Source organism: Cynara cardunculus (genome assembly GCF_001531365.2).
Source record: "Cynara cardunculus var. scolymus isolate 2C chromosome LG 6, CcrdV1, whole genome shotgun sequence".
Taxonomy (NCBI): domain Eukaryota; kingdom Viridiplantae; phylum Streptophyta; class Magnoliopsida; order Asterales; family Asteraceae; genus Cynara; species Cynara cardunculus.
Genome location: NC_037533.1, coordinates 15,553,364 through 15,573,984, shown reverse-complemented (window position 1 = coordinate 15,573,984; position 20,621 = coordinate 15,553,364). Strand labels below are relative to the sequence as shown.

The following is a 20,621-nucleotide window of genomic DNA, read 5'->3' as shown; positions in this document are numbered from 1 at the left end:
GTCTGTTTCACCTTGTTCCATGGGATGGGGGTGGAACACGCTTGTTCCACTCTATTCCACAAAAGTCCTGTCAAATATGGAGCAGTGGTCCATGTTCTTTTCTATCTTATCTAGTGTACCAAACGCACCATTAAGGTGATTTCTCCTCCTAAATAGCATAAGAAACCGACTAGCAGGACTTATGTGATAAAGGAGGCATTTTCATCAAACACTACTCATTTGTGGGAGATCTTGAAACTATTTTCCTACACATAAAAGCCAGTGGCTGCCGTTCTGCTGTATCAGTAAAGATACATCTAACCCATATCTTAAAACCAAATTCAAATCATATAACTACACATTATGATTGCAATTAACATGGAGTCAGGAGTTCGGTTCTTGACTTCTATATAATATAAATCAGCAACAACCCTGTGGATTTGTGGGTATATCACCCACGTGAAGCAACATTGGCTGCACTAACCTGCTTAGCCGGATGCAGCCTTGGATATGATAGGGACTCCATGATGGGTGGCAAGCAGTAACTCATTCATTCTAGCAATCTGATGAAGTAATTGATGCATCCTCTGCAAACCCATTAATTTAATCGTCAGCAATCTTGGAAATTGACGGCTGGATCGAGATGCAATGCACCGAAGATGCATGTGAAATCATGTTAGACATTTTAACAAACACCTGGTGAACAATGTATATAGTCCAGTTGGGATGATTAGAAAAACAAACAAACCTCGTCTTTCTCCTTAATAACGTTGAGAAGTTCATCGATTGCCTCCCTCCGTAACCGCTGCCGGCGCCGGAATCTCAAATAAAACAGTAGCAGCATAACCATTGATCCAACCAGGGGGAGGTTAAATAATCGAAGTACACCTCCTCTGATCACAGAAAAATTCCAAAGGCACGAAAAAATGCCGCCGGGTAACTTGAAATGTGAAACCCACCACTTCACTGCAACATATCCCCCCATTGCCTCCGGTTTCAGCCCACCTGAGACCGGGGGTAACGGTCTGGCTCGTTCTTTATATGTTTCTCGATCATCATTATGATGGTGAAGATTAAGGCCTTCGTGATTGTTCGGAGGGAATACGATGGATGTCCAGTGATCGTCATGCATCGGTGGCGTTGACCATCTTCCTCCGCCTCCATGTGGATCTGATAATAATGGAGATTGAAATTGATATCGTAACCGGTCAGAAACAGAAGGTAATTGGCTTCTTTCCCGTGCAACTAATGTATTTAGAGATAAAGTTTCAGCTTTTGGTTCTTCATCGTCCGCCATTGTTGAGCCGAGGAAGGTTCTGACGGAGTTTGTACCACTCTGTAATCTATTGTCATTATGGATGAAAATTTCATTATAGTGTCTAAACTATATATAAATTACAATATCAGTCCTTTACTTTTTTAATCCAAATACTTTTCAGAAATTGCAAAGATCTCTTTCCAGATTTACATATTTAGTTATTAAATTTAACATTACGTAGCATGTTGTACAGTAAGATAAAACAACTGTTCAATGTTTAGTAAGATAAAATTGGACGGAACAAAACAAGTAGAATGACAAATTTATATCTAATGAGTTGTTTATTTTAATTAAATTATAATAGAATAATTACTTTTTATAATAAAATATATTATTTGAAAGTTTTCGTCAAAACAATTAAAATAACACCAAATAAAAAGTTTATGTAGTTTCCAATTTTTATTTTTATCTCTTTTCCACATTGTTTTTTATTATTAATATACAATAAATTACATAAATTAATAAAAATATAGAAACCGTATAAAAATAATATTTTGAGGCAGTAAAATGAATATATTTAAGAAACATATAATACAATAAATAAAAGTTAAAGAATAAATAAAATGTAAAAAAGAGACTTATTGATGTTTTAGAAGAGAATTAAGTTTATTTTGAGGTTATATTAGTAAAATATAAGTCTGTTTCATCTTGTTCCACCCTATTCCATGGGCTAGGGGTGGAACAAGGCTATTCCACTTTGTTCCACTATGTTCTTGTTTGTTCTACATAAAAGTAATGCCAAACATAGGACATGGATTTCTATCATGTATTGTCATGTCCTGTCCAGTATACCAAATACACCATAAGAAAACAATCAAATGTATAACATACATCAACTTTCCAAAATGCCAAAAACGTGCATAAATGTGCATTTCGTTAGAACTCATATGCAACATCTCAAATGCAACAAAGCTTGCCAATCCCTGTTCACAACTCTATGTACACAGTACATAACACACTTTTTGAAGTTAAAAGCCAATTCTGATAAATGGCACAAGAGTGACAAGTAACAAATTCACGACCATGCCAAACTTTGCATAACTGTCCCAAGTTACAAAGGCATCTCACACATACATGAGAAACTCCTGCACAAGCATGTCAAGTTAAATAAAAAGGAACTTTGCATAGTTGTGTAGAAAACATAGTGTCGTTTCAAATTTTCTGTACGAGTTGTCTGATCATGTTTCAGCCCAATATCTCATGTTTGCATCATTCATCCTCATTTTACTCTATACAAACAATCATAACATGATTAAATACTAATATTACATTTTAAACACGACTTTAAACAAAAAAAATCATGCAATGGTCGTGTTCTATCTTCTGATCATACATTAGCAACATGTATCAGCAATTTTCTTCCACTAATAGCCTTAAGGCCTCCACAGTGACTATTTGCATAGTATTTACTCCTTGATCACAACCTGCTATCAAACAGACAGTAAAACATAGTTTAGCATAAAGACTTGCTTCAATTTTTGCATAGCCCTCCTGTAACTTGCTTGAACTTCATTGCCTTCATCCTACTCCAATTCTTGCTTCTCCTTCAGATGGCTTAGTGCACAAAATTAGTAAAAAGACTGGCTGGTGTTGAGCCTCCAGTAACTGTTCACTCGCCGACCATTATAATACCGTTCCATGACGAATCCACAAATTTAGGCTAGCATTACATAATATTACAATCCCGTTATGTCTCCATGAATTCACAAATTTAGCTTTTGTCACCGACCATTTCCTCAGTTTCCAAATTTTACATAATAGGTCCTTGATTTCAAGTTTTACACTTTTGGCTTTTATTTATTTCATTTTGGTACCATAAGTGCTAGATTTTATCACAATTTTGAGTGTCATGAAACACATTTATATAAGGAACACGGTTATCGGTCCTATAAATTTAAAAGTATTAGAAGAGTATTCGCGTAATGCAACGAGACATATCTCGATTTTAATGTTTTATTTTATTATTTGTCTCTGTCGATATTATAATATAATTATATATGTTTTTAAGAAAACAATAATGATTTTATTTTCAAAGAAAATATAAATTTGAAGACATCATAAAAAAATTTATCAATGTTAATATTTAATCAACTATTTAAAAGTTCTCATTTTTTATGTAATTCTTTTTTTATTATTATTATAATTTAATTTAAGTTTAATAACGAAATAATTTATTTTTTGTTTAATAATATAACATTTTATAAAAATAATAATTAAGTATTCTGTTAGAACTCAATGATTATCCTAATTATATTTTAGATTTTTTATATTTAAAATGAGATATTTATCCTGTATTTGATTATGTTTATCTGCAGTTAGTTATACGAATTCAGATATAGAGCTTTAATAAGTTGTACTTACGCACAATCTACTTGTAATATTGAGTTTTAAGTAATATACATTAATAAATAGTACTTTACACAAACAAAGTGGTTTTTAAAAGTTTTTGTCAAATACTTTATAATATAGTATAGACTAAATACTTTATTATAGCAATTGCTGACGTCCTTACATACCAGGTTCGTTGTTATGTATTCGTGATCATTTTAAAAATACTACATTCAATTAAAAGTTTGATCGAAATAAATTACTATTTTATCTTGTAGTTTTATACGGTAGTTGAGATGACTCGTGCTACGTCCCATTTTCTACTTTGTAACATAATGATTTTATTCTTAAAAAAAACATAATTTTTTTTATTAACCTAGATATTCAACCCGTTATACGAGCCGATTAATCCCAGGATGACCACCTGCTTTGCAGATAGCCCGAAGTCACCGCATTTGAACCTCCATGGCCACAAGGGGATTTTTATTCCTCCTTGGATTTGAACCTGAGACCTCCTGGTACTTTTGACTTTTGAAGTCAAGCTCAAACCAATCAGACACCACCCTTGTGGTTAAAGCATAATGATTTTAAAACCATGCATTAAATAAAACGTGACAAAGTTGTGAGAAAAAAATAATCCAACTTATTTTGTTTAAGTTAACATATTATATCTTACAGAACCAGTTAGATTAATTGACCGGATATATAATTATATATACAAAATCTTTGACTTATAACTTGTTTAAATAATTAAACTTTGTTAAAATCAGTAGGTTTTCAGTTTAAATCCTATCTTTTTTCTGTTACGTGTTTAGTTAGGTAACGTTTGGAACGGAGACATGATTGGACATGACTGCTGGACAGGACAAGAGCGTATGACTGGACATGACTAGACTGGACAGAACAACTGTATGTTTGGTATTTGGTACGAATGAGACAGAACTAGACAAGTTATCCCCAAAAATTATTTGATGATTTTAAATATTATATAATAATTATAATTAACATAGATAAATTAAATAATTAAAAATTTAATTTATAAATATTTTTACATAATTTTCATATAAATAAATACATACATATATAATGGTACCAAATTTGAATGAAAAATTTAATATAATTGATGGTAGTATTAGTAGTGGTACTGGAGGTGGTTTTAATCATGGTGGAGGTGGTGGTGGTCGACGTGGTTTTGGTTATGGTGGAGGTGGGTGGTGGCTGACGGTAGTAGTGACAATGGGCAGTGGTGGTTATAGAGGTAGAAACAGTGGTGGTTGGTGGATGATGGTGGTTATAGAGGACGTGAAGATGGTGGATTGTGGTGGTGGTGGCAGTTGAAAATGGTGGAAGAGGTGGTTGTGGCTAATGTAGTGAGGATAGTGGTGGCGGTGGTTATGGTGGAGGTGAGGTGGACGGATCCAGAAAATTTTTCATACAGTGGCACCATATAATTAATATAATATAATATATATCTAAAAATTAATTACAAAAAATATGGCTTTTATAGTACCGATAAACAACTCCTAAACTTGTACCCGACGCGTCTTCATCTTTTGAAAACGGTCAATATATACCCAAAAATAATTACAAAAAGTATGTTGAGAAACAACTCATAAATTTGTCCTCAGCGTGTCTTCATCTTTTGGAAATGATCGATGACATCTTCGTTTGTAACATTACTAAGGGATTCCTTTTCTATGGCGCAAATGAGGGCAGAATTCAAAAAATCATCACCAATTCGATTACGTAAATCTGTCTTGACAAGTTTCATCGCCGAAAAACATCTTTCAACCGTAGCAGTTGCAACAGGCAAATCATCTATCCCATGATTCGCACCTTGGTCTCTGAATAAGTAACAAGGCAAACAATATGCTTTATCTACTTTTACACTGTATTCCAACCACTGAAATTGATCAAACCAAAAACAACAAACCGTCTTCCTTTAGCCCCTATAACTTTGGTTGGAAAGATGTGACCTCGTGGTTGACAAGGACCCCTTACCAAGTATTTCCGTCTAATTTCGTCTCTTTGATTTGGGTTATAACTTATAATTTTTGGTCTTTCTGATGGATCCCAAGGAAGATCATTAACATCAATCACATTGTTGGATGCATCATTATTACCGGTTGATGATGAAGCCTTTTGTTTCAAATATTTTTCCATAGTGAATGAGTTATGTAAATCTAAGTAATGAAAGAAATAATAAGTAATCAGTAACTAAACRTCATCRACAATTCAATTTTATCCTCAATAATAATAACTAAACATCATCAACAATTCAATTTTATCCTCAATAGTCAGTATTTGGGTTAACAGTAAGTCAGTAATACAATGTCATTATCTCACAGTCAAGAGTCAACATTCAACAATTCAATTTTATTCCATCATCAATTCAATTCATCATCAAAAATTGACTTAAGTAATCACTGTAATCAAGTAAGTAATCAACTAAAGGTCTAAAATTAAGAGTAAAAATTGATACCTAAAATGAGTAAATCTGAAAATAGAGTTCAAAACATCAACTCATTCGGTCATTCCAATCGATGAATCGTTCCATGTAACTCATTCCGAGCGGAGAATCGATGACTCAGTGAGTACCGAGTCTTCAAGACTCGTTCCAAGGATGAATCGAATCTCGTTGTCGGCTCGTTGTCGCTCACAGCCTCACACACTCGCACTCGCACCAGGTCGCRTCRTCTTCTCACAATCTCACTCGCAATCGCACGCACCAGGCCACCAGCAGSTAAGGTTAGGGCTTTATTTTTTACTTCTTTAGGAATTAGGATTTAGGCCCTTAGTAGTTACCGATTTAGGCTTTAATCTTGGACTGGACCAGTGGACTGAGTTTTATTTTATTTGGGCTGGTTGGGCTTACTAAACTTATGTTATTAGATTAATCAATTTGTTGGGCTTACTTATCTAATTTATTTGGACTTTATCTTGTTTGGGTTTTAGATTTAGTTGCACTATTTGAAATTCATAAAAAAAATACGATAGCACCTTTCAAAACGATACGGTAGCACCGTTAACAAACCTAAAATTTTTACCCTTCGGTGGCTAAATAATACGGTGGCACGTGCCACCCATGCCAACCAAGTAGGTCCGCCCATGGACGGTGGTGGTCGATAGTCGACGGTAGTTGTGGAGGTTGTGGAGGAGGTTGTTGAAATAGAGGAGGAGTTGGAGGCGACAAATGGATGGTGGTTGTCGCGGTGGCAATGGAAAGTGGTGGTCGATGGTCGACGGTGGTTGTGGAAGTCATGGAGGAGGTTGTTGTGGTACATGAGGAGTTGGAGGTGGCCAACGGTGGTGGTGGTCAGTGGCCAGTGGTGGTTGTAAAGGTGGCAATGGACAGTGGTGGTCAATGGTCGACGGTGGTTGTTGTAGTAGAAAAGGAGTTGAAGGTGGTGAACAACGGTAACGGTGGTGGCAATGGACGATGGTGGTTGGTGGTCGACTAGTAATATTTTAGCTTACGTCTCAATCTTGTCCCATATTGTTCCACCAAAACCTCTTTTGTCTCATGATCTCTCACCTTGTCTCTATCTCATATCACGTCAAACGTGGAACAATAAGTTCTTTTTCTGTCACATACTGCATCAAACGTGGGAGAATAAGTTTTTTCCCCGTACCATGTACCAAACGCAGCCTTGTTAGTGATCCATTAACAAACAAACATTAAAAAAAAATTCAAAATAGATTATATAATTCTTAATTTCGGGTTTTCAAAATTTTATCAACAAGTTTTCTGTACATAATACATGATTAGCTTTTATCGAAACGAGATCTGAATTCAAACGTAGTCTAATGCGTTCCTTTTTTGAATTATAATTTTCTTTTTGAAATTAGCTAAAAGACATAACAATGTTAGGTTTATTCACATCTTTCAATCGTTTTATATTTTGTATTACTTATGTCGTTGTCATCTCTTTTTGTCTCGTCACTACTTTTGTAGCACACGTTTTTTGTCTTTCGATACTATATTTTGTGGCACACCTTTTTTATAAAATATATTATATTTTTATCAATCTTGTGGTAGTTGGTACTCAGAGCGGCTAAAAATCGGTCTCGGGTGGAGCCTGGCCTACATCGGTCCCGATCCCAAACAGTAACAATTTGGACTGGTCTCGGTCCCTTTGAAAATACTAAGGTCCAATTAAGGATACTTGTAAGTTGTAACCAGTCCCGGGCCGGGTCCAAACCGGTCCTATAAAAAACATTTTCTTTTTATATTTTTTAAATTTCTTTTTGATAAATTTTAATTTTTTAATGTTATTCTAATACACTTTAAAATATCTAATTAGGTCAATCAAACACATATAAAAAATACATTTAAAAATTACATTTTATTATAGTTTTATAATTGATTTTCAAACAAATACACTTAAAAATTATGTTTTATTGTAAATTTGTAATTTGTAATTTGATTTTCAATCAAGTATGCGGAAAGCCGTATTCCATGAAAGTCGTATGTACAGCTTGGAGGGAGATGTTTCATATCTTTCGAGATCCACCCTACAACATGCGGTAAACAAGCCAAAATAAGTGATTTTAGCCCTTATAAAAAGAAAACTGATTCTTGAACCCCTTTCACGCTCATGTCACGTCGAGGTATTGCAGCAGGAAAAACTGCAAAATCAGATCCAATTTATCGTAATCGATTAGTTAACATGTTGGTTAACCGTATTCTGAAACAAAAAAAAAAAATCGTTGACTTATCAAATTATCTATCGAGCCATGAAAATGATTCAACAAAAGACAAAAACAAATCCACTATATGTTTTACGTCAAACAATACATGGAGTAACACCTGGTATAGCGGTAAAAGCAAGACGTGTGAGTGGATCGACTCATCAAGTTCCCATTGAAATAGAATCCACACAAGGAAAAGCACTTGCCATTCGTTGGTTATTAATGACATCCTGAAAACGTCCGGGTCGAAATATGGCTTTCAATTAAGCTCCGAATTAGTGGATGCTGCCAAATACTTAAAAAATATGTTTTACTGTAAATTTGTAATTTGATTTTCAGTCAAATACAGTTAGAAAGCTAGAAATACATTTAAAAATACACTAAGTAATGTTAATATTTCATAGTACTATTAAAACAGTTCACCAATAACATAATATCTTAATAATAAAATTCTGTGTAAAGTTTTCATTTTATGTGTAAACTTTGCCTATTTTTCTTTTAGCCTCTTAATAGTATAAATCCATACTATATTATAAAAAATTTGACAAGATTCTTAAAAACTATTTTTATGTATGAAATATTGGTTATTGATGTATATTATTTAAAATTGAAATTACAAATAAATTGTACGTAAATACAATTTATTAAGCTCCATTTTTGAATTCATGTAACTAAGGGGTTGTTTGTTTACCCATTAGTAGATCTATTAAGAAAAATCTCTGAATCGTTAAGAGGTGAATCTTGTTTGGCAAAAAAAAATCTGTCTCTTAATGGTTTTAAAACCCTCTAAATGATTTTGTATTATGGGCCTCCGTTAACCATTCAACGCCCTGATTTTGTTGTAAATAATTACCAAATAATTATATTTCATTTTGCACTATATCATGAGGGCCTCTTAATCATTCAACATCAAACCGTTCAGTAACTGCCACACAACCCCTAATTCCAGATAAGTATAATCAAATACATGATAAATATCTCATTTTAAATATAATTAGGACAATCATTTGGTTTTAACATAATACTTAATTATTATCTTTATAAAAAATTATATTATTAAACTAAAAGTAAATTACTTCGTTACTAAACTTAAACTAAATTATAAAAAAAATTAAATAAAAGAATTATATGAGAATTTTTAAATAGTTAATTTGATACTAATATCGATATATATATATATATATATTAAATTTATATTTTATTTAAAAATAGTAATATTATTGTTTTCTCAAAATCATATAAAACTGTATTGTATCAAAAGAGACAAAAAATAAAATAAAATTTTAAAATTAAGATATATCTTATTACATATGAAGGTATTGGTTTTAATCCATAAATTTTAAACTTACGTTTCATAATAATTTTTTTGGTGAGAGCAGCACACCACATAGAAGAGATGGTCAAAATATAAAAGTCAACTTCCAAGAAATTTCCTTTTTTGCTCTGTTAAATTGTTTTTCTGCACGTCAGTCGAACATTTTGAGAACGAAAGCTCTAAAATCCAATCACTGTAGCTTCTATCTATATACATACATATACATATATATATATATATATAGAGAGAGAGAGAGAGAGAGTGAAATATATACAGTGAGAGAGAGTACACGTAAATGAATGTGGTCCGTGTATGGAACGAAGGATACAAGGGAGAACACCGTGCTATCTTTCACCTTCAACTAACGCCGTATTTTTTCCCTTCTTTGACTCTCTTCTTTGCTACCACTTTTAGCTAAATTTATATATACTTTTCTGGGGTTGCGTTCTTTTTCCAACTTAATGGCTTCTGAAGAACAACCATCGTCGTCTGAATTTAGCTTGGAAGGGATTCAAGATGTCCAGGACTTCGTTTGGGTGAGTTTTAGGTTTCTTTCTTTCCCAAGTTGCTTAAGTTACGACTAAATGCAGGAAAAGTGTTCAAGTATCGTTGATTTCAGCGCAACCATAGTTTTATGCGATTCCTATGAAGAATTTTGCACTTCCACTTTAGCTCAGCTTCACAATCGATAATGGGTTCCACTTCTTTGTGTAAACTTTTTGCTGATTATCACAATGTTGATGGTAGATTGGGGAAGTAGCAGAAATTGATATCAAAATGCGAAGTGAAGTTGTTTTTTGCCCTAATGGAGGGAATGGAATTGTATGATTGATTACATTTTTTAGCTTGATATTAGTAAGAAATATGTATGGAACTTTGAGATTTCTGTTTTTTTTTGTTATTTGAACTTCTGGGATTTGAATAGAGATTGTGTTATTGGAAATAATTCAGGAAGATCAAGGAGAGTCGTTGGACACAAGGCGATCTAGTCATCTTCTTGATCTAATGACTTCTGGGAACAGAGCATTCCGAGAGGATCGTTATGAGGAGGTAAATCGTTAGACTACTTGCTTTATATATGATTCTTTTGATTGTTGTTATCATTGAAATCGACCGTTAGAAGCTTAATGAATCTTCCACTTGTTTGATGGGCTGGTTAAGAGATTATTTATGGTTAAACTCGGGTATTCCATGGATGATGGATGGATTGTATCTTTTAACAAAGGTCATTAACTTCAGGATTGTAGAATTTCTGGTGCTTTTAAGTTTACTGGAAATCTAGTTGTAATTCTTGTGTAGGTTTACTAATCTAGCTTATGCATTCGGTGGTGTTGCATATATTTTCTGGACCTATTGAACCATCGCGTGTCAGAATTGGGCAAAAGGGTTATTTTCTGGTGGGAAAAGTCGAATGGATGGTTGTTTTCGAAGTTTCAGTAGATTACAAGAAAGCATTAATATTTTTTTAATTTTTATATTTGAATATCGAAATCACACCAAGTATTTTAATATCGAAATTACACCTCCATCTATAGCTAATGAAAAATGTTTTATTAATCAGGCTGTCAATTGTTATTCGAGAGCTCATAATATCAAACCAGATGATCCCGTCATCCTTAGCAACCGATGTGCTGCTTATCTCAGGTGAATTTTTGTCAGTTTTCCAATTCTAATTCCTGAAATTGATGAATCACAAATGCATTTATGCTATCCCACCAGGAATATTGCCCTGGGTGTGTGCGCGTGTGTGTATAGATATACATATATAAATATAGACACAGGTTTAAGGGAAAACCACAAGAAATAGAAAACTAAGGAACATCTTAATAACCATTTATTCGTCCGGTATGCACATGTACATAAAAGTTATTGAAAATGTTTCCTGGTTTTTCATGCATGTGTGCATTTTACGCACATGTGCATAGCAGACAAATTACTTTTATGCACGCATTCATACCAGACAAATGAATGGTTATCAGGGTGTTTCTCAGTTTCCCATTTTTGTGGTTTTCCCCTGAACTCAACCCTATATATACATATTATTCTTTTCACATCCACTGGCAATAAGGATCTCTTTGATAATGTTAACCAGGATTGGCCAGTTCCTGAAACAGAGACCAGCTTCTGCATCTGAGCGTAGACCATTGAGCGGGCTTGATCCTACAACCCATGCTAGCGTATGTGATCTTTATTTTCAAGCTCGTCTTTATTGTTGCTGCCTTTGTTTGTGACTACAAAATGTTTTAATCCCTCAACTTCGCTTACTCAGCTTGCATTGAAGGATGCCGAGCAGCTTATGAACATACAAAATAATTCCGTAATGGCATATATACTGAAGGCAAATGCGCTCATTTTGGTGAGATTCTGCTTCCTGTTTTTTTCTTTTCCTTTCCTTTTTTTCTTTTCTTTTCTTTTCTCCCCAAATTCGTGAACACAGCGTAAGGGTAGAATTGGAAAGTAGACATTTACTTTTGAAAGTAAACGCTATTTTTGGGTGGAGGGAGTATATAAATTATCTATTGCATATTCATGTCACTCATCTTGATAACATTGTTTTGACAGTTAGAAAGGTTTGAGCTAGCCCGTGATGTAACTCTTGCAGGTCTTCAGGTTGATGCTTCAAGGTATAATTTATTACAATAATCTCGGCCATATATTTTTTCTCTGGTCCTTTATTTCACTTATTTTCTTTTATTATTTAATATCTTTCTAAATATTTTAATTTCTATCATTTCTTTTTCGTTAAATGCGTCGCATTTTCTCTTTGTTGCCTTTACTGTGCAGTAAAACATACATAAGAATATGCTTTTCTGTTTCTGGTGTCATGTAGCAATGCTCTAAAGAAGTTAGAAAGATATACAGCGAATATATTTGGAAAGAAAATGCATAGTCAGACCCCACGTACAGATGACTTTGATTGCACTCTTTGCTTGAAGTTACTGTACGAACCAATTACAACTCCATGCGGTCATACTTTTTGTCGTTCATGCCTTTTCCAGTCAATGGATCGCGGTGGGTTTCCTTTTTGTTCTTTTGCAGTTGTTGCTTTTCCACATTTTCGTTCACTAATTTTCTATGTGGACCTTTGAATATTTTCTAGGAAACAGATGCCCATTGTGCCGAACAGTTCTGTTTATCAGTCCTAGAACTTGTGCAATCAGGTGAGTTGATTCCGTTCTTAATAGCAGATAAATATGCTTTTCCAACCATCTTAAGCAGCAGACTGCAGTTGGTGCTGGGAGAATTGTCATGACTTGCCTTATCCAAGACCATGTCTCTCCTTTTAGCTATATTTTCCTATTCTGTTACTTCACTTTCTCCAGGAGCAACTATATTTTGGATGACTAGAAAGCTAGTTACTCCTCCGTGGGGCAGGTTCCGTAGGAACCTAAAATCGATTAAGAACCGGGGAACCGCCCACAACGCGACATGTGGCATATCCATTAGGAATATGGACTTGTTATTCGTCATAAATGTTGTAACATTTCATCATGAATATATGATTCATGATGAATAACATGTCCATATTCATTATGAATGTGTGTGTGATTCATGATGAATACTGAAGAGGGATAAGTGGTACACTGTGGGCAGTCCCGGGTTCCTAATCAATTTTGGGTTCCTAACAGAACTTCCCTCCTCCATCCGTCCCAAAATAAAGGTCCATAATGAAAAAGGCATGCAGTTTTAGAAATGTGTAATTATTACACTTTTTAATTTACTAAATTACAATTTTATCCTCAATAGATGAGGGCGTAATGAGTTTCTCCAACTCATAATTAAGGGTAGAATTGGAAAGTAACCACTTACTTTTGAAAGTAGACACTTATTTTGGGACAAACCAACATAGAAATGCGGACACTGTTTTGGAATGGGGGAGTAATATTCAAGAAACATTAGAATCTTATAACGTTGTAACGCTAGTTCGTAATTATAAGCCTTTTTTTCCATAAATACATTGATTTGGGAGATATTGGGTGTATATAAATATATCAACCCAATGAAATTAGATATATAACAGTATCCACATCTTGTAGATGAAAGGTACTCGTTATACTTTAGCCAAGGACGTTGGTCCACTCCCGAATCTAATTTATGATATGTTGGATTAATAGTGGACGAATGTTGATTATTCACCGAACTGAACTTATAATTGTCATGGTTTTATAGGCAAGAAGATGTATTTACTTGCTGACATGAGACTGCCATTTGAATATAAGTACTCTGTTGTTTTCTTTTTGTTTTCTCAGCGTGACACTGAAAAATATAATAGAGAGGAACTTCCCAGTGGAATATGCAGAAAGGAAATTGGAGCATGACAGTTTGACCAATATGGGTCCTGATCTGTTACCACTTTTCGTCATGGATGTCGTGCTACCTTGCCAGAAGTTCCATCTGAACATTTTTGAAGCCCGTTACAGACTTATGGTGAGTTATTGAATCCATCCTATCTTCACATCTGCTTGCTAAATAGCCGTTAGTGTCGAGCTGCATCAGGGAACCTATTTGAATCATTTTGAGGTTGGCATCAAAGAACAATGCTAACGTATTTGAACAAGATAGAAGGGGGGCTGTTTGCTTTTTTATCCATTAAGCCTGTATGGGTTAACTTGTCTGTCTAAGGGATGGGAGGCCGATGGGTTTGGGGGAGGCAAAGAGAGAGGGTTGGATTATTTATGGGGCATTTTTGGTATTAATTTGTTTGAGGTGGCTTAATGGGGATAATTGAGGGGTCCTGACTTATTCCATATAGTCATTTTCGCTTAATGGCTTCATGATTAAGTCATAAAGAAACACTCCTATTATGGCCGAGCGAATAAGCCACACAGACCATTAAGCTCATTAAACTGTAAGTAAACAACACCGAAGTTGATTCCATTAATCAAATTTCCTTCTTATGAATACATCATGCAAACTTTTAAGATTTAAATCTGATATGGTAGTAGTGTTTCTGTTGGAAAATCTTTGTTATAAGAGACAAGTATATAACAAAGTGACGTCAAAATTAACATGAACCTGTTAGTTTTCAATGTTAGTAACAGGATTTTGATCTTTATGGCTAAATGACAGGTCAGGAGAATCATGGAAGGAAATCGGCGAATGGGAATGGTAGATATTTTGCGTATTCTTTTTATGTCCATTCATTAAGGTGGAATCAAGACTCATTGTTCTTGGCTCTGGTTTGTGTTTGCATAATGTAGGTTATACTTGACTCGACAACAGGATCTGTAGCTGAATATGCATGTGAAGTTGAAATTACAGAGTACGTTTTAACCATGTATTTTGTTACATGGTATATCTTATACACAAGTTTTTCTGGTAACTGGGCCGGCTTGCACCCACCTCGGGTAATCTCGTGGGGCCTTGAAGTTGACAGAAAGGAAAATCCCTGGTGGCCTGAGGAGACTCAAACTTAGGGGTGTTCATTTAAACAGCACAAACCGCCCACACCACACCGCAACACATGGTTTAGAATTTTTGCTATGCGGTTTGCATTTTCATCGAACTGCACTTTGGGTGCAGTTTGTGCTTTTGAATGATTAAACTGCGGTTCAAACCACGCCACACTGCATATTTTTTGAATAAATATATCTTTATATATTATATAATCATTTATCAAATGAAAATAGTTAATACATTACTGAATATCAATTAATTTTTCAGTTTTCTTTTCTTAAGTGTAAGTTTTACATTACAGATTCCTTAATTGAGTTGTTTTCTTTTGTCTTTTGTCAAACATCATGGTTGAATTTACTTTGAAGTTAACTTTTCATATGTATTTGGATTTATTACCGAATACTTTAGTTTGTGTTACACTATTTCTAATTACGTATTTTGTACGTATTGGAATTTTTGTCGTATAGAATATGGAAACGTAGTCATGGAATTTATTTTGAAGTTGTGATTTTATAGTTATTGGATTGAAGTGTGTCAAGTACGTACCGCATAAACCGCACTGTGCGGTTTTTTGCAGTTCGAGGCATATGCGGTGCGGTTTGGGAAAATCTCCAAACCACATATGCTGTGTGGTTTGCAGTTTGGCCCTAAACCGCACCGCAAACACCACTACTCGAACTGGCAACCTATGGGAGGCTCCCCGAGGCCTAGCCTTTATTTGCCAACCCCTCAAGGTCACACACACAAGTTCATGTCAAGCTAATACGTAGACACGTTGTAATTAGTAATCTGTTTTGAATCTTGCAGTTGTGAGCCACTCCCAGATGGCCGCTTTTTCTTGGAGGTGAGATGATCCATTTCCTTTTTCTATACCTTCTGTATGATCGATATATGCTGAGAAAACTTAACGTCTTTTTCATTCAGTTAAATGTCGTAAACAACTTTCAAATGAAGCGTAAAAGATGCACTTTTTTCTTCCTTTGTTGAAGCTCCAACTGTTATCTCACCTTAAAAAGATCAAATCCATGCAGGTTGAAAGTCGGAGAAGATGCCGCATCCTTCGAAACTGGGATCAAGACGGGTTAGCATTAGCATAATTCTTGTTGATAGTTTGCCATGACTGCTTTGCATTCTTTATATTAAAAAGGGAAAAGTACAATAAAAACCAATGAACWTTCTTGTTTGGAATGATTAAGTCCTTGAACTTTTTTTTGGAACAAATAAGTCCTTAAACTTTCCAAAACATGTTAAATAAGTCCTTGAACATTCCAAAAAATGTTAAATAAGTCCTTGGACAATTTTTGGAACAAATAAGTCCTTGAACATTTCAAAAAATGTTAAATAAGTCATTGGATAATTTTTGGAACAAATAAGTTCTTGAACAATCCAAAACATGTTAAATAACTTTTTGAAAAAAATAAAGTGGTAAAATAGTGAAAAAAATCCGGAAAAAACCCAATGAACATTCATATTTTGAACGATTAAGCCCCTAAATATTTTTTGAACCAAAAAGTATTTAGATCTATAAAATTAAATAAATATAACAAAAAAATACTTACATTTACAAAAAAATAATTACCATTTTAACTAGTTGTACAAGTCATTAGAATGTATCCAACATGTTTTATAAAAGTTCAAGAAGTTATTTAACATGTTTTGGATTGTTCAAGRACTTATTTGTTCCAAAAATAGTCCAAGGACTTATTTAAAAATTTTTGGAATGTTTAAGGACTTATTTAATATATTTTGGAATGTCCAAGGACTTATTTGTGCCAAAAAATTGTCCAAGGACTTATTTAACATGTTTTGGAAAGTTCAAGGACTTATTTGTTCCAAAAAAAAGTTCAAGGACTTAATCATTCCAAACAAGAAAGTTCATTGGTTTTTATTGTACTTTTCCCTATTAAAAATTGGTTTTTACGTTCTTTTTCGTCTATGAAGGTACCGTGTTGCTGAGATTGAATGGGTGAAGGATTTGTCTCCTTCAGAAGGAACAAAAGAGAAATCCGATGTAATTTACTTTGATCTCAACCTATACTTTCACCTGCCATTTATTCATAAATTGTTCTAATGACGAGAATACTCCGCTCCTATGAGTCGTCCGGCAGAAAAGACTTTCTGAATTTCATCCTATAATAAATAAGGACATTTACACCGGTCCTGAACAACACAGCAAGAAGGTGAACATCCTCGTACCGGGCTTGGACCATGTCTCCCGAACAATCTCAGTACTACAGGGAGAAAGAAAGCCTATTGAATAGGGATTAAAGAACTTGGGGTCGCCGATCTCTTCCTCCAACCCATCCGAATCTTGGGTCCGGGCATCTCTATTTCATGGGCCCTGCTCTTTCTAATAAAAAAAGAGGGGTGAAGAGCCCGTTAAACTTATGACCCAAACGTGGGTGGGATTTTTTCTAAGGAAAAAGTATGCCCTAATTCCTATCTCGGTAGTTTCATCTTCTTTGGGAGCTGAGAATGCTATAATAACATCTTTGGGGTAGAGGTCAGATTTGCGTACTTCTTACCCCTTGGACCCTACTTTTAAGTGGGATTTACTGGTATGTTTAGTTTGGTTTTGTGTTGGTAGGGTACTTAGGGTCTGTTCATTAGCAGCTTAATGAGCCTAATGGGACTCGTAGCTTAGTCGTTCTGTTTGATAGTGGCTTAATGATATAAAATGTGACTTATTCAGTAAGCTTCTAGGATGGAACTATATGCAGTTCACAAGTTTTTTCCGAACTTGCCCCATCCCACTAAAAAACACGCTCTTTTCATCTATGAAAAAACCCTTCCAAACAACCACCTCTCCAATCTATGCAGACCGATTAATCTCTTAATGGAAAACGAACAAAACAACCCCTTAATATCTTGGCAACTAACAATCCAAGGCCAAAAAGATTGAGGGTATAATGGGAATATGCAATAGCCAAAAAGCTTTAATTTTAGGTGTCTCAATTATTAGCCTAGCTTTGAACTTCCATTTGATTTGGATCATTGTCTTCCTTCACACGTCTTATGGTGTAGAGTACAGTTTTTATTGGTAACCGTGGGAATCTGGGCCGACTTGGGTGCGCATCAACTAATCCCATGGGGCCCTGAAGATAATAGTAAGGAAAATCCCAAGTGACCCTGAAGAGATTCAAACTGGCGACGTATGGGAGGATCCCCAAGGCCTAGTCTTTATTTGCCAGTTGAGCTAACCCTCAAGGTTATAGTATACCCGAATACATTACACACCATTCGTAATCCATCTGTTGCATTGATGTGCATATCATATGGTGATTACGTAATCAAGTGCACTTGAGTAAAATTGTTGGCTTTTGTATATTTAATATTTCTTCCTTTGCCTTGGAAGACAACCGTTTAAATCTTGGTGATTCTTGATGCTTACAGCTGCAGGATATGACTGATAAAGTGGCAGAATATGCTCGATCATGGATAAAAGTAGCTCAAGAAGCAGCACGAGGAGGTAAAAATCATATAATCTTGTTTCGCTTTCCAGATGATAACTTCAGCCATGTTTGACAACCATAATAAATTAGCTTATTTTTTGAGCTTATTGGAAAAGCCCTGTTGGTTAGTCATAAGCAAGTTGATAGTGTTTCAATAAGCCCCAACCTCTTTTTTCCACTCTTTTCCAATCACATCCCTTATATTTTCCAACATGTCCTTTTAGGTCATTCTACATTGTCAGTGTCATCTAGCTTATCAAGCTAAACACCTTTATGAATCTGACTAGTAGCTTCCATGCAGATCAAATGAGGCTTACGGAACTGCATAAAGCAGAAGGTTTGATGCCCTCAACACGAGATTTCGAAAGCTTCAGTTTTTGGGTATGCATTGTTATATGACATCCTGTCTTTTGCAGCATGATATCTTTATAATTTTAATCGATTGAATCTTTGTCAACAATTGCTGATACAACCACATGGATGCAGCTTGCAACATTAACAAATCGTAGACCACAAGAACGGCTAGACCTCCTTCGCATTAGAGATACAACTGCGGTACTTGACTTCACACATATCTTTACTTTTATACAACATGCCGAATCAATTGTTGTCATATTGCCATAGTGAGGATGCGTTTGGCATGTGGGATGGAACAGATAAAAAAAACTTGTTGACCCATGTTTGGTGCGACATTAGACTGAGGTAGATCGGGACTGAGTGGGACAAAAGTGAGTAAGATGAACAAGATTGGTAAATTACTAAACTAACTATATCAAATTAAAACGCAAAAACCTTCCGCAACTCTTTCACCCCATCTATCTCACTCTTGCCCATCTGGTCCAGTTCTGTCTGCATAAGAAATGCTCCCTTAATGATTATTCACTTACACTTCAACCAAAATGACGAGTTACAACAATATGCTCTTTTACTTCAATATATATTCAGGGAAAAATGGAAATCATGGCTTTTACATTTAAGAAAATTTGTCACTCACATACTTATTAGTGTCTACGATGAAAACGGCACACAGTTTTAGTGAAGTGTAATTATTACACTTTTATGAACTAAATGATAGTTTTACCCTTGATAACACCGTGAGTAATTAATTTCTTCATCTCATAATTAATGGTAGAATGAGAAAGTTTGAAAGTGGACATTTATTTTGGGATTAGCTGAAATAGAAACTTGGACACTTATTTTTTCCATCCAATTTCAAACATAAATGGTTAATTTGGGACTAGGGGATGTGAAGAATAATACATAGCACATGCTAAGAGTTGAGATGCCTGCTTAAGAATAGTGTCTCAGATGATATAGTCATATAGATCATAAATTAACCAAATCAAAACAAGCCCGGTATATCCCACGTGAAAGCGGGGTCTGAGGGAGATAAGATGTACGTAGACTTGACCCCTACTCTAAAGAGTAGAGCGACTGATTAAGACCTCCGGCTTGTGCACAACGTACAAAATAGGATAGAGTTTCTAACAAACAAGAATGTCGATGCCAGAGTTGTTAAAAGCGCGCCTCAAGCGCTCCTAGGCTCTGAGGTGCATAAAGCTCAAGGTTTTGGGGCTTTTTTAAAGTTGGGTCGAGGCTTATTCATGATACTCACAAAGGCGATGCGCCTTTTGGGACTAGGCGCACCTCATAAAGGTTATTAAATACCGAGTCAAACCCTAATATTAAGCAAGTGTTCTCATTTTCTAATCTCCTAGACTTTTGAAATTTTTTTGTTAAATAGATGATGTAAGTCAAACCCTAATATCAAATACCCAGTCCTTAAAACTTCAAGCCTGCTTCTCAATAAATACAATGCTTTAAACCCTTTCTCCCTTCTACCTCTATCAGAGTGTCTGATAGTTGTTGCATTAGAGGCTTGTACCTGCTCCTAAACCCTATTTGAGTTGTTTGTAACTATATATATATAGAGAGAGAGAGAGAGAGGAGCGATCAAATGCAAACCACCCAATTTGTACAAACCGTGCAAACCATCCTCATCCGTCGATTTCATTGTTTGATCTTATGAAAAAATTTCATGAAATTGTTATGATATAATACTTAATGAAATTGTTATGAAATTGTTTCATATAATACTTAATGAAATTTTAATGAAACTGTTTCATGTATTTCTCTAAAA

At 34.8% G+C, this 20,621-nt stretch overlaps 2 protein-coding genes across 3 annotated transcripts in view; one reads left to right on the top strand and one right to left on the bottom strand.

Annotated features, from left to right (window-relative positions):
* Positions 1 to 231: 231 nt before the first annotated feature.
* Positions 232 to 1,312, bottom strand: LOC112514813. Of its 2 annotated transcripts, none has more exons than XM_025121425.1 (2): positions 728 to 1,312; positions 232 to 612 (listed from the first exon to the last, which is right to left on the bottom strand). In XM_025121425.1, the coding sequence occupies exons 1-2, from the start codon at positions 1,274 to 1,276 to the stop codon at positions 583 to 585; spliced, it is 579 nt and encodes a 192-aa protein (XP_024977193.1). In that variant the 5' UTR covers positions 1,277 to 1,312; the 3' UTR covers positions 232 to 582. The 2 variants fall into 2 exon arrangements, with proteins under 2 accessions (XP_024977193.1, XP_024977192.1); XM_025121424.1 differs by having other exon boundaries at positions 232 to 566.
* An 8,499-nt stretch (positions 1,313 to 9,811) lies between these two features.
* The window catches only part of LOC112514601 (LON peptidase N-terminal domain and RING finger protein 1), a 12,058-nt gene continuing 1,248 nt past the window's right edge, over positions 9,812 to 20,621 (top strand). Inside the window, exons 1-17 of the mRNA XM_025121166.1 lie at positions 9,812 to 10,168; positions 10,584 to 10,682; positions 11,194 to 11,276; positions 11,725 to 11,809; positions 11,902 to 11,988; positions 12,195 to 12,256; positions 12,463 to 12,644; positions 12,733 to 12,793; positions 13,883 to 14,060; positions 14,703 to 14,741; positions 14,834 to 14,895; positions 15,837 to 15,873; positions 16,061 to 16,110; positions 16,971 to 17,040; positions 18,423 to 18,498; positions 18,783 to 18,862; positions 18,968 to 19,036. Of these exons, the coding sequence (XP_024976934.1) occupies positions 10,094 to 10,168; positions 10,584 to 10,682; positions 11,194 to 11,276; positions 11,725 to 11,809; positions 11,902 to 11,988; positions 12,195 to 12,256; positions 12,463 to 12,644; positions 12,733 to 12,793; positions 13,883 to 14,060; positions 14,703 to 14,741; positions 14,834 to 14,895; positions 15,837 to 15,873; positions 16,061 to 16,110; positions 16,971 to 17,040; positions 18,423 to 18,498; positions 18,783 to 18,862; positions 18,968 to 19,036 (1,395 nt within the window). The 5' untranslated portion in view covers positions 9,812 to 10,093. The remainder of the gene's footprint in view (positions 10,169 to 10,583; positions 10,683 to 11,193; positions 11,277 to 11,724; positions 11,810 to 11,901; positions 11,989 to 12,194; positions 12,257 to 12,462; positions 12,645 to 12,732; positions 12,794 to 13,882; positions 14,061 to 14,702; positions 14,742 to 14,833; positions 14,896 to 15,836; positions 15,874 to 16,060; positions 16,111 to 16,970; positions 17,041 to 18,422; positions 18,499 to 18,782; positions 18,863 to 18,967; positions 19,037 to 20,621) is intronic.

Coding starts and splice junctions, on each gene's coding strand:
- LOC112514813 (XM_025121424.1), bottom strand. CDS start 1,276: ATGGCGGACGATGAAGAACCAAAAGCTGAAACTTTATCTCTAAATACA. Junction 567..727: donor TTATTAAGGAGAAAGACGAG/GTTTGTTTGTTT, acceptor ATGGGTTTGCAG/AGGATGCATCAATTACTTCA.